Source organism: Erpetoichthys calabaricus, chromosome 1 (assembly GCF_900747795.2).
Source record: "Erpetoichthys calabaricus chromosome 1, fErpCal1.3, whole genome shotgun sequence".
NCBI classification, from domain to species: domain Eukaryota; kingdom Metazoa; phylum Chordata; class Cladistia; order Polypteriformes; family Polypteridae; genus Erpetoichthys; species Erpetoichthys calabaricus.
Window position 1 is genome coordinate 320,910,289 of NC_041394.2, and position 14,390 is coordinate 320,924,678.

At 37.5% G+C, this 14,390-nt stretch overlaps 1 protein-coding gene across 1 annotated transcript in view; it reads left to right on the plus strand.

The window, feature by feature from the left end:
- The window catches only part of LOC127525809 (uncharacterized), a 60,975-nt gene that overhangs the window by 14,929 nt on the left and 31,656 nt on the right, over window positions 1–14,390 (plus strand). The window contains exons 4-6 of the mRNA XM_051931581.1: window positions 6,213–6,283; window positions 12,916–13,012; window positions 13,305–13,562. Coding sequence (XP_051787541.1) covers window positions 6,213–6,283; window positions 12,916–13,012; window positions 13,305–13,562 — 426 coding nt within the window. The remainder of the gene's footprint in view (window positions 1–6,212; window positions 6,284–12,915; window positions 13,013–13,304; window positions 13,563–14,390) is intronic.

Here is a 14,390-nt window from a genome sequence, read left to right on the forward strand (position 1 = left end):
CAGAGTTATCTCTCTCTCTCTGTTGTATTTGTAGATAGGCTCTGCAAGCCATTTCTGATTGTGAGATGGATGAACAGTATAGAGGAAGGAAGAAATAGTATGGTGCCATCTATATCTATATTCTAGCAATAGGAGTACTTATCAAGTATCACGTTGTGGCTCTCAGATTTGAAATACAATGTGCTGTTTTGAAAACAGAACTCAACTGGTTTGTTAACTGTAAGACATAGTGTCAAAAGCTGATTTTACATGACTGATAACCATTTACTGTACCCCACAAAAATGGCTGCAACTTTTACTTACCTTTTTGGATGTTCATTTTATTTAAATCTGACATAGATAAGCCAAGGCTATGGCTAATGTGCCCATGCTTAGTTGTACTTAGTTGCTTAGTTGTTAACAATAGTTATCAGGTTATTTTTTTATATTTTCCATGGTGAGTTTGAAGGGTTGGGCTGTTGCTTTTGTAAGCCATAAACTCTTGAGTGTATTATTCTTTAAAAAAAAAAAGAATGTTTTCAGATTCCTCATTGCTGTAATTTCCACTTTGCCCTTGGCGTAATTTTTGACATGACAGCAATATTTTGGAGGATAAGAATACAGAACTATCCCAAATCCTTCAGGTTTCAGGTCTAAATCTCAAACTGTGGTTCAGTGCAGCCTCTGATTATAGAAATGGCCTTAGAAGTGATTCCCGGCTTTTAGATATTTAATGAGTTTTCTTGTGACTCTTCCTGAAGGAGTCCAGATGTGCCAGTTGAATCTGTGTGCTGAAAAAAATCAGTGTGTTAATCAGTAGCGAAGTTAGAGACATTTCTACTGAGTGTAACTGGCCTGCATTTTCCTTCATTATTTACAGCCTGGTCATCTACGCAATCATTTAAGAAGATGCGTTAGAAAATTTAGAAATAGCGTATCAAGGAGAGAACTTGCTTTGTGTTAGTTAGCCAGCAATGGATTATGTTTACTCCACCTTTCATTTCCAATAATCGATTTAAATTTAACTTTTTTTTGTGAGAATGCTATCCGTCTGTCTATCTATCGTTCCCTCCATAATATTTGGGACAAAGACAAATTTTTCCTTAATTTATCCCTCTGCTCCATGGTTTAAAATTATAAATTAAATCATTCAGATGTGATGTAAAGTGGACATTGCATATTTTCATTTAAGGGCATTTGCATACATTTTGGTCACACCATGTAGAAAGGACAATACTTTTTCTACATGGTCCCCCCATCTCACGGCACCATATAGTTTGGGACAATTGGCGTCACGTGTTTGATTCCTCAGGTGTATTTCATTGCTTGTAAGACACCTCCGTTTGCTTCTTCCCTTTGGAGTGTGTAGTTGCCACTGTTCAACATGAGGATGAGTTGTGCCAATGAAAGACAAAACAAGCCATTACGAGGCTGAAAAATAAGAATAAAACCATTGGAAACATCAGTTAAGCCATAGAATTATTTATGTCAAATGTCTAGAATATCATTAAGAAGAAAGAACGCACTGATGAGCTCAGTAATTGCAAAGGAACACCTCCACTGTTGATAACAGAACAGTCCTCACTATGATGAAGAAAAAGCCTCAAATGCCTGTCTGACAGATCAGAAACAGCTTCAGGAGGGAGATGTGTGTGTCAGAGATGACTATCCAAAGAAGACTTCATTAACAGAAATAGAGGTCATACTGCATGATGCAAAGCACTAGTTAGCCTAAAATAACAGGATGGCCTGATTACAGTATTCATAATTCTGGAAAAAGGTCTAGTGGACAGACAAGACAAAAACTAACCTGTGTCAGTGTGATCACAAAGAGACAAAAAGGAACTGCCCAAGATCCAAAGGTGGTGGTGGGGGGGGGGGGGGTGGTGTTATAGCTTGGACATGTACAGTATGTCTGCCATAGGTACTGGCACACTTGTCTTTATTGATAATGGAACTGCTGTTGGCAGTGGCACAATGAATTCTGAGGTGTATAGAAACATCTGATCTGCTCAAGTTCCAGTAAAGGCCTCCAAACTCCTTGGACAGTGCTTCATTCTACAACAAGTTAATGAGCCTAAACATGCTGCTAAGGCAACATGGGAGTTTTTCAAAGCAAAAAAAATACAATTTTTAAATGGCCAAGCTTGTCACTTGATTTAAATCCAATTGAGCAGGCCTTTCATATGCTGAAGAGAAAACTTAAGGGGGACAAGCACCCAAAAAAAGCAGGAGCTAAAGCATTAGAGACTTTGTAGAGCATCACCAGAAAATCTCAGACTTCACGCAGCCATTGCATACAAGGGATATGTGACAAAGTCCTACAAATGACTGTTTTAATAGACCTTCCATTGCTATGGCCCAAACATTATGGAGCCCTGAAATGTGGGGACCATGTAGAAAAAGTATTTTCATTTCTACATGGTGAGACCAAAACTGTATGCAGATACCCTTAAATGAAAGTCTGCAATGTTCACTTTATTCACATCTAGATTGTTTGATTTGTAATTTTCAACTGTGGAACAGAGGGGGTAAATCAAGAGAAAATGTGTCTTTGTCCCATATATTAATGGGCAGAACTCTAGCTAGCTAGCTATATTTACCCAATAATAACTGTTTATATTTGTGTTATTTCAAAAGTTTCTTAGATTTGTCGTATAGAAGTTAAGTTCCTGCCATGAAACGCACAGACATATATCATTGCAGTCAAATACTGTCTGACCATGAGCAGGTAATATTGCATACGGATTGGAAGTGAGTACATTAGAATATGGTTGGGAGATAAAGTCAGAGAGGCGAGATTGTGTTGGTTTGGACATGTGCAGAGGAGAGATGCTGAGTATATTGGGAGTAGGATGTTAAGGATAGAGCTGCCAGGTAAAAGAAAAAGAGGAAGGCCTAAGAGAAGGTTTATGGATGTGGTGAGAGAGGACATGCAGGTGATGGGTGTGACACAGCAAGATGGAGAGGACAGAAAGATATGGAAGATGATGATCCACTGTGACAACCCCTAATGGGAGCAGCCGAAAGAAGTGTTCTCTAGAGAAGGCAACTGGTGCTGTATTTTCCATTATCACCACTTTAAACACATTAACTCTGAGTTGAGCATTTGCCCTTTTGATTGGTTGGGTCCTTTTCCTTCTCTGTGTTTCATCAATGGTAAAACTGAGGAAACTTAGGTAAGGATGTTTTTGTTCAGATTTTGTAACACAGAGGGATACTAAAAAAGCTCTTGTTTCTTTATTCTGACATTGTTTTGGGTAAATAAAAAAAATATGAAACAATGAAAGGGACTAATTGAACTGTAATTAGCATTGCATTTTTATCATGAAGCCATGGCAGGCTGGATACCTTTGCAAATTCAGTGTGAATTCAAAAAGCAGCATATACAAGTGCCTTATTCATTCAGATCTCATTAAGTTGTCATTAGTTCCTATTTGGATAGTTGACCAGATTCATCAATCCATCATCAATGTAGTTCATGGTTGTGGGAGCCCATCCTAGCAGGATCAGGTACAAGGCAATAACTTCTCTTCAGTGGAGTGCTGGTCTGTAACAGAGTACAGTAACAGCCAAGGGAACAGTTAGAGGTGCCAGTTAAATTGTATATTTATGAAATGTTATGAAGACCAGAGGACTAGAGGGAAACTTGCACATACGCAAGTATGTATAGCTCATGCATAATGTTTACCCAGGCAGAAGCCAAATTTATTGTGGAGAAATTGGCAGATAAAAATGAGAGATGAAAACTTTCTTTGGCGTTTTTAGCTCTTTTGGTTTTTCTGTTATATAACATCGCATACTTACACCCATATAATGTCATTTAGGGTTGGTGGGGGGGATCTTATTCCACCAGCACAGGACACAGTGTCATCGTAGGGCCCACTCATGGATATACTTGCATTTACAATGAGGAAAGTTTGGAATCACCACTGGTGTAGTGGCATTTGTAAGACTTTAAAAGTCTCAACCTTGAGTTATTTTGGTGGAATTTTAAATTTCAAGCTCTTCTAATCTGAATGGCCTTGTGAGTTTTGAGAGCTTTTACCTTCCTTTTGTAGTGTTGCTTATCTTATTGATATGATCTTTCTTATTTGTATTCATTTTTAACATTATTTGAAGCAACACATTTTCCCCTAACTGACCTTTTTATCTGCTGGTGTTCTTGCTTGCTATTCAATTTTGTCTATTTGAAATGTCATTTACACCTTGGTGCCTGGTCTGATTAGCACAGGGGTGTCCAAACTTTTTTCATCCCTGTCAGCTACTTTTACAAAATGAAAATGGCCGAGAGCCACTCATGTTTTCTAATGTTTATTCTCATTGCTTATTTCAACCCAAACAAACTGAATAAGCTTGTTTTGCCTGAACATTTACAAAATGTTGGTGTCCACAAGTCACATTTTGCATTAAAACGTCACAAAAATATTTAGTTCACCTACAAGTGCATTTTATATGTCTGTATGTACAGTATTTTCTAGTGTATCTCACACTATTGGATTAAAACATGAATGCTGTCAAAACAAAACAATGCAATTACAAATACACAGATATGACATTCATTTGTCATTTAGTTTCATGTCATTGTTTCACTTTATTCACATGTCCAGTTGCATGTGTGATGTGTTTTTTTAGTTACTCAGATGACTGGCACTGCATGGAGTCAACAAGAGAGGCAGGTGTATGGTGGAGTGTAGCCACTTAGGTTCACTCTTATGGAGTCATTTAAATGTTCATCTGTCAGTCTTGTTCTGGACTTTGATTTCATGACATTCATGTCAGACTCAGAGGTATGTAGACCCAAACAAAGCAGACATTTTCAGAGCTGCTTGGTGAAGATTCAACTGCACATTATTTTGAAGGTTTACTAATATATAATACAGTATATAAAATCTAATGTCTGTTTTTCACAAGAGAACTACTTAATGGATTTAGATTGGGTTTCTTTCTATAATTTGCTTGAACATTCCAGTTGATTTTGCGACTTCTCTCATTTTGAGTTTGACATCCGTGGCAGAGCAACGGGCACTGAGCAGACTCCTGTCAATAATGGAGAATCCACTGCATCCACTGAAGAGTATCCTCTCCAGACAGAGGAGCAGCTTCGGCGACAGACTGCTGTCACTGTCCTGCTCCACTGACAGACTGAGGAGATCGTTCCTCCCCCACACTATGCGACTCTTCAATTCCACCCGGGGGGTAAACGTTAAACTTATACAAAGTTATTGTCTGTCTGTATACCTGCATTGTTATCACTCTTTAATTTAATATTGTTCTTTATCAGTATGCTCCTGCTGGAGTATGTGAATTTCCCCTTGGGATTAATAAAGTATCTGTCTGTCTTTTTCTTTCTTTACTTGCGGTTTTGATTTATTTACGCGAATCCGAGACACGCAGCGGCCCGAGGGGAGGGGCCTTCCTCACTCACTCGCCAGCTACGGGGTGTGTTCCTTAATTCCACTTAGCTAGCGAACGATAGAACAATTGCTTCAACTTTATTTGATATTTAAAATAAGGTATTACTTAGGTCTTGATGAGTTTGAGTCTGGATATTCTCTTAAGTGTATGCCACATTGTAAAGGTAGATTGCAATTGAGATTGTGGATCGTGATGTTGTGTTAAAAGGATCGTGATTTGATTTTTTGGAAAGATCGCCCACCCCTAATTTGATTTACCAAGTTTTCAAATTTATGTAGGATTCTTTAACCCTTTGGCGAGCTACTTGGAAAGGGGTGGTGAGCTACCAGTAGCTCGAGAGTGACATGTTGGAGACCCCTGGGTTAGCACTTTATATTTTATACTTTATTATGATAGAATTAAGTTGAAACAGTGCAGACTTTAATTCTTGGTGTTCTTCAGCTTTCAAAGCTGAGAAGTTTAAAACTATAACTTGATGTTGGTGAATGTGAATAGTGCTTGATGGCAATATTTGGGCTGAACTGCCTATTTTCATCAACTTTTTTTGGATTCTAGGGTAAACCTATAGTATATAAAAACCTAAGCTTTTGTATAGTTTAGTGGGCATAATAAGAGGTGTTCATAAAACAACAAAGTTTGCAATTAGGTTTACAAAGAAAAAGACCATGATCAGCCTCATCCCACTCATGTCATGTTCAAAATCTGTCAATGTATGTCCTTCTGTAAAAAAACCTGTTAATGTGTGTTTGGTGGCAAAAGTGAGTTTTAAGGAACATAATCCCTTACTTTTGGTAACTGATTTTTATTTTTTTCAGGCCCACCAACTGTGAGGAATGTTTTGCAGCGCACTCAAGTTAATAGAGTTCATCCTTCCAACAGAACATCTGTAAGCCATGCTCCATAACCATTCTAAGTACTGCCTGTTACATTAAGAGACAGATTACCAGACTTGGGAGTTAGTACTGTGGAACCAAATGCACATTAAAGAATTGAGTATGGCATGCTCTAAAATATGGGGGAGTCTTTTTAAGATTAACTATGATGCTGTCTGTTCAGTTCCTACCACTAACTCACTGTGTGTCAAGTAACCTGTCAAAGTTCTGGTGTAATGCCTGCATTGTATACTTATTTTTAAATCATTTTTACTGTTAAGGTAATTTTTGTATATAAATATCATTCAATTAAATAGATGCAATTGGCGTTAATGTTGCAGTACACCATATGCAATAACATGGACCTCAGAACTACAATTACCATATCTAACAAAGAGTTTTCTATCTTTTACATAAGATTAAAACCAGTTTAAGACACACCCAGTGGCTAAGGTGATTAATGAGAACACCGTGGTCTATGGTGTCAATTTGTAAGTCACTTTGTAATGAAAGTCCTAAGCCTATTGGGAGAAAAATAACTGTCAGTCAGAATGCAAGTTGGTTACAAAGGCTGGGACAAGACAGACAATGAATGGCCCACTCTGACAAGTAAGAAGCCAATGACTAAGTAACGCCACAACCATTTTGCTAGAAATGCGTTCTCTTTCTCTTTTTCACTAGGTAGTCCATTCTTCTTACCACATCCACACCCTTAAAATGGTGTCAGGTTAATTTTCCCAGTGTGAGGGAGTAGTCCTTGCAATAGCCTGGTGCCCATACATAGGTACAAGAATGGGACCATCTCTAATGTTGCCAGGATAGTTTCCAGTCCTTGTGCCTCTAAACTGCATTAAACAGTCTCCGTAATGTAGTGCATGTATGAGGGGTTCTCAAAAAGGGTTGGAGCCTGAGCTATTAAGAGAAATACTAATAAAACTATTAATGTTTTATTTTTTAACAATATACCCTCGAGCAATAACTTGTTAAAATGTTTTATGCTAAAAATAAAATGTTTTGTCTTGCTCCTACATCCAAATGTCTATAGCTCACTTGATATCTGCATCATTTACATAGGAAATCCCATGGAAGTAGTACTTGAGATGGGAAAACAGATTTTAGTCACAAAGATCCAGGTGGAGACAATAAGGTGGATATGGCATCTCTTCAAAATCACAGTCTCACAGGATAGCCTTTGCAGCCCATGCAGTGCAATTGAAGGATTTTAGTGATACAAAAGGGAGATGGTAGACATTTTTTGACATTCTTCTCTGACAGTCGGACTGACTGACTGAAAGACACACATGGAAGAGCAAATTATTGGAATATTGACTGGTTATGTGGGCCTTTTGAGGTATGTATTCAATATGAACTACACCCTCAAAATCATAAAAGAATTGTGCACATGATCTTGCCAATTCTTTCAACTTAATGGTGAATTCACCTACTGTATATGAGAACACCAGTGGAAATTAAGGGGCAGTGCATTTAGGACTGAAACCAGGAAGCACTTCTTTACTCCAAGAGTTTTGAGAATTCTGAACAAGAAATGTAGTAGAAGCAAAATGTTTGGCACCCTTTAAGAAGAATCTGGATGAGGTATTGGGAAAGCTTAGCAATTAGCTAAACAAACGGGCTTGATGGACTGAATAATCGTCTCTCGTTTGTCAAATTTCCTATGTTCTTATTTAGCTATATGTACATGTTGTGATATGTCGTACTGCCCAGACTCATAATATGGAAGTGCTAACAGTGCCTAGTTGAAACGCCGGCCTCTAGTGCAGTCCACAATGTATGGAGTGTGAACTTTGTTTTAGATTTTGGGAAACCTGTTTGCAAGTTAATGAATATCTCCATTTCTTTATCTAAATGATCCAATTTGCAGCATATTCTTGTAGCATCAGTTGCCAGGCAAGACTCATCCTTTGATATCGACCCACACATATTCACCTTGGTTTAGAGATGTTAATTAGTTTAACACACACTAACAGTTATGAGAGGAAACTAGTGTACCTGGACAAAACACACAAAGTTGTGAGTAGAAAGTGCACTGTGTCCATAAATAAAAAAATAATGTAATTATGTCCTGGAAAATCTAGCCATGCCACTGGATGCTCATGATTCTTGTCACAGAGAATGCCTAACAGAACCAAAATCCTTTCCATTATAACAGAAAAGAGTAACAATAACAAATAAAATGTAATGTAGAACTGGCTGCTAGATAAAATGATGGCTGAAGAGAGTAAATAAAATACTAAAATTCTATACAGGTTCCAAAGAATCAAAAATTGAATAGAAAGCAGGTGCAAAATTGGTGGGGTAGCAGCATTAAAAAAGTCCTGCGTGTAAAATTGGCACAGACTCTAACAAAGAAAGAGCTAAGGATTCCAAACCAAAGAAGAATGCCGGTTGGTGGAAAGAACGGTCAATCATTCTTGAGTGGAAGTTTAAGTAACAGAAGTTTTGTTCAGACTTGAAAAGTTACTCTTTTTTATTTCAAATATGTGGATATGCATTTCAAATTTTGTTTCTTATATACTGTATATATAAATTTTTCTTTTTGGTCTGAATTACAATCTAAATTATATGGATGGTTACCTACCAGGTAATGGTTGTGGTTGGTTGGCCAGACACCAAATATCCTCCATGTTTTCTCAGTTGCGAGAAGCAGATCATAGATATGTCATACAGTACCTGCCAAGTAATACAAATCGTGCATGACATGCGGTTAGCCCTAATTGCGGCTCCTCAGGTTTATGCACATCTATCTATCTACCTATACTATTTCTGTAGCAAACACAAATACAGAGTATGAGCTAAACATATGACTTATGTGACAAATTACTTTGATTTTTAACATAGCACGCTTCATAACAGGAGAGTACCATGACCAAATCTGGTTTTATGCTCAGATGCTGCCATTCTAGCTTAATAAAAGAAAACACTTTAAAATGGCAGTCTTTTTGAAAATTTCATGTATGTGCACTGGTACTGGTTAAGGCTAAGCATGGGAGAACCCAGCCTTGGACTGAATGGCACCATATATACATGACATTGCTCACTTACACCAGGCTAATTTAGAGTTGCTAAACAGGTTTTTGAGAGGGGTGCAACATAACAGCTGTTGTACCATATTGCAACACCCTGCCAGCATTCACGCTGCCTTAGTGTGAATGTGAACACGGCGTATTAGGAGTGCCACCTGCTGAAGAGGCAATATGCCTGTTGGTCAGTTTTCATTAATAGACTTGGGTATTCAATCCTCTGGCATACACAGCACAATCACCAAGAGAGCATTTGTGTCAAATCTGGCACAAAATAATTCAATTTTCATTGGTGAAGCATCTGCTTGCTTAGAATAGCCTGCTGACTGACAAAGTGATGTAAATTTTGTATGTATAATCCTAATTCTGCTGCCCATTCAATTTTGTGTGCTTCGGGTGCTACTGTATAAAATTTTATCCTGAAAATTTTACTTTCAGAAGATTTATTTCAGTATTTAAATAAGATCATTAAACAAGCAAGTTTGACTTGTGCTATAGCTTTATGAAAATATGAATAATTTACCTGAATTTCAGGCCCCCATGAATTGAAAAAATAAAGTTTGAAGATAAATTTATATATATATATATTAATGAAAAGTCAATTCTGACAATAAGAAGTTGTTGAAAAATAAGAGAGATGCCAACTGTTCTGTTGTGGGAAGGCTTTGGAGACACCTCTCCTCAAAACATGTGACTGTTCTTACCTGGACAGATTCTTTTTAATGTGGACCCACATTGTAATGTTTACTTCTCTTTATACAGCCTGTACTTAATTCTATGTCATACTGCTGTGTCTTTTCTAAAATGCCAACCTTTAATTCAATATCGTGCTGCAGTATCAACTGTATATAGCCCACCCTTTATTCTCTATCATGTTACTGTATAGAAATCTATTGGAGCATCCTTTTACTTACTCTCTGACCTAACTAATGCACTTAATCCCTAGCAGTAGAATAAATAAAAATGCAAGCCATACAAGTAGGCAGTTAACTTACTCTTATTATGTTCAGTATAATAACATTAAATAATCTTGCATGGAAAAGTGAAAGCAAATGAAGATGTGGTAATCCATACCATACTACCTGGTCGTGCTACATGTTCAGTCTTTCAAAAGACTCTGTTCTTGTGTTGCTGTTTGGAGTCTTAACCTCATTCTCGTCTGTCCACCGTTTCCATTAGCTTTAATCATCAGCATAATTCTAGTCCCCATCACTCAAAAAATTATTAATTGAAAGAACTTAGTTCAGCTATGTGTAAAATGTCCACTTACATGTATTGAGTAGTTTAAACTCCTGCCTAATATTGTCAAGATATCCCTCATGCCACAAAAACAACTCTGACCCATAAAAGCATGGACTTCACAAGACCTGTGAAGGTGTCTTGTGGTATCTGGCACCAAGACGTAGCAACAGATCCCTTAACTCCTATAAATTGAGAGGTGGGACCTTCAAGGATTGGACTTGTTTTTCCAGCACACCCCACAGATACTTGATTGGATTGAGATATGGGGAACTTGGACAACAATGTACCACATACCTAAAACATGTGAAAGTAACATCTATATAAACAGGACTAGAGGTTTCCCAGCAGAACATTACCCAATGCATCACAATGCCTCTGCTGGCTTGTCTCCTTTTTCTTTTGCATCCTGCTGCCATCACTTCCTCATGCATACGATGTCCATGCACCCAACTCTCCACATGATCTAAAAGAAAATATGATTCATCAGACCAGGCCACCTTATTCACTGTTCCATGATCCATTGTAGGCACTTTTGGCAGTGGACAGGTGTCAGCATTGACACTCTGACCGGTCTTTGGATACACAGTTTCAAATGCAGAAAGCCACGATGCACTGTGTGTTCTCATGGTCAGAATTAAGTTTTTTTTCAACAATCTATGCTATAGTAGCTCTTCTGTGGAATCGGACCAGATGGGTTAGCCTTTGCTCCCAAAGAGCATCAATGAGCCATAGGTGCCTGTGACCCGCTGGTCCATTAGTTATCCATCCTTGGACCAATTATGGTAGGTACTAACCACTGCATACTGTGCACACCTCACAAAACCTGGTGTTTTAGAGATGCTCCGACCCAGTCATCTAGCCATCACAACTTGGCCCTTGTCAAAGTCGCTCTGATCCTTACGCTTACCCATTTTTCCTGCTTCCAATATGTCACCTACAAGAACTGACTATTCATTTACTGCCTAATATGTATTTCTTATCTTGATTGGTGTCATTGTATCGACATAATGTTTTTCATTTCAATTCTCGGTGGTTTTAATGTGGCTGATTGGTGTATTTAAGCTGACATATGTGAATGCAAAACAGTTTTTTTTAATCAAATTACTGAATGTTAACAAAATTTATATATATAATTTCATATCAATTAAATAAACCAAAAAAGCAAATCTGTGTTTTTAGAAATTTTATTTTCACATTTTAATTAAGCTAGCAAGTTTTCTAACCACAACCACATCATTATCAAATGACATTTCCATGTGCCCAATCCCACCAAAGTAATTAACATATTAAATTACTTCCTGTCACCACAAGGAGAAAAGCTTTGTCATGTGGTTTAGGGTGGGCAATAGATTTGCAAGATTTTCAAGGAGAATCTTGTTCAAAGCCGCCTTCATAATTACACGGATCTTTGGCACTTAAAGTACTCTTATATCCAGGCTTTATCTGATGTTAGATAAATGAGTGAAGATTGCTAAAATTTTGCAATATCTTTAAAAAAGAGTGGTCACTCATTGAAAATCCTAAAAAGAAGATGGACTAATTTGGCAATACTGCATCCAAGCACGACTAGTAATTTTTTGTCTAAAAAATTAATTTACTTTTTGTAAACATAAAATGGACAAGTAAAGAATTAAAAGCTACTCATTTAGAGTAAAGTTAGCTGAGGACATTAACCACTTTCTGAAATCATGTTTCTATATACATTTTGTTTTTCTTTAAAAAAAAAAATGATGCGCTGTGATTGAACCCTCAGCATGACTGCACGCCCAAATCCTATAACTTATTCATTTTAAAACAAACAAATGGAACAATAGAGTAGCCTTGGCCATTAAAATGGCCACTGATAAAATAACCCCTTCATGTATGTGCAACACCGAGCAAGCATTTACCAAATGATCACTAAGTGCAAAAGTGATGTGGGTGATTCTGGCTGGCTTGTGGGAAGACATATTTTGCTACCATTTACTATACAGTTTAAAAGGGTAAAAGTTTAAATCTGAAAAGAAAAGGATGCAGTAAAAGATGCCTGTGCAGAGTTAATGGAGGAGCATAGGGATTTGATTAGAGTTAGCCTCTTGGTACAAGTGGCTTCTGGAGATTGTTTATCTGATAAAGCTAGGACTGTCCTGTGTGATTGTAGCCTATTTAAAAACTCTCCATATTGTACAAAGTGCTTTATACAACATCTGTTATACAGTGTATAGAAAGATTAATGTAAGGCTAAAGGCGGGCTGACCACCAATTATTTTTCTTTGGTATTCAGACTACTTGTACATGTTGGAGCTACAGTATAACTAATTCTTCCAGATTTGTCTTAATGCTCTTTCAATGTCTAACTCTCTCCATCTCTGTATGTTAATCAGGAACTTCTAAAACAAATATATGAAGATGGTCATATCAATGTGTGTGAAAAGGAACCTGTTTATGTGGTAGATGAGAGAGACATGATATTACTTGTTGGTAAGTTGTGCAGGGAAATGTGTCTGATCATCTTTTTCTCCCCGTTCTTCCAAAGTGGAGATGATGATGTGTAATTATCACTGTATTCATAGCTGTTGGTAAATGGAAAAGGATAACTTGGGGACCTCTTTTTCCTGACTCGGCTCTTAATATTGTCTATTACTCTGTCAGGCTTTTTTAAAATGTCAACAAAATGCATTCACCCCAAGTGGATTTCAAGTCTCTTGTGTCCTTCTGCAGGATTGATTTTTTCCATAGCACCCTGTCTATTTTTTTTTTTTAAACTCCTCAGGTTACACGGAGCGATTTCCAGTAAAGTTAGAAGCTCGAACCTTTTCCACATTACTGCTTTCCTGGAAGGGCTCTTACTCCGCAGATGAACATTACCTTCACAGCATCTTACTCCTTGATGTCAGAAATATCCTTCTATGGGAGAACACAACTGACAAAACCTCCTATGAAATTGTGGGCCTGATGCCATGCCATAAGTACAGAGTTTGTGTTTCTTTGGCTAATTATCCATCCATTATATGTTTAACAACCCTAACAGGTATGTGAGATGTACAGTGAGAATTTAGATCTATTTTTACTTTATCTGTTTTAGAAGTGTCCTGTTTTAAAAGTGATTGGTATAGACTGTTCATCTTCCATGTAGTAGAACAAAAAGACAAAAAATTGGAAACAAAATGATGAACTTGCAAATTGGGGTGTAGCGGCCAACACTTTTTTTTATTGAACTCCTAGGGTAGTGGTTTGCAGTCTTTTCTATTAACCAGACCCCTAGACAATGTTTAACTTATGTTCACATCCTGTACAAAAGTAATATCACATTTGAAGATGAAGTCAAATTTTAAATTTTTGAACCACATACAGTACTGTGGGTGATCAAATTGAGCTCAAAAATATGTTTAACTCAGTGTATAAAATTTAAATAGAAATTGAGCAATTTATCTTTATAAATCTAAAAAATCTTTTAAATATGTTCTCTGTGAAGCTTAGACACTTGATTGACGATCTTGGGGGCTGGGGTATCCCGTGAAGCATCATATGCTGTAAGGAAATGACACACGATCAACGATCAAGGAGTTTGTGGAACTGGAAACCCTCATAAAGCAATGGGTGCCAGTACACCACTAAGCAATGAACATACTGTCGACAAGCTTTGTCCCCCAATAACATCTGCACTGCAGTTCAAAAACAGATGTGCTCCACCTACACAGTTAAAATTGCTGCACTACTGCCAGGACCACCAGCAGGAGAGATGTGCTGAGAGTAAGCAGCGGGTGTTGCATCCACTTTGGTTCCCTTTATCCCTGCCCTGGTAAAAATGTCAATCAAAACTTGAAATCGGAGACATTTCACAATCAAGGTTTGTGGA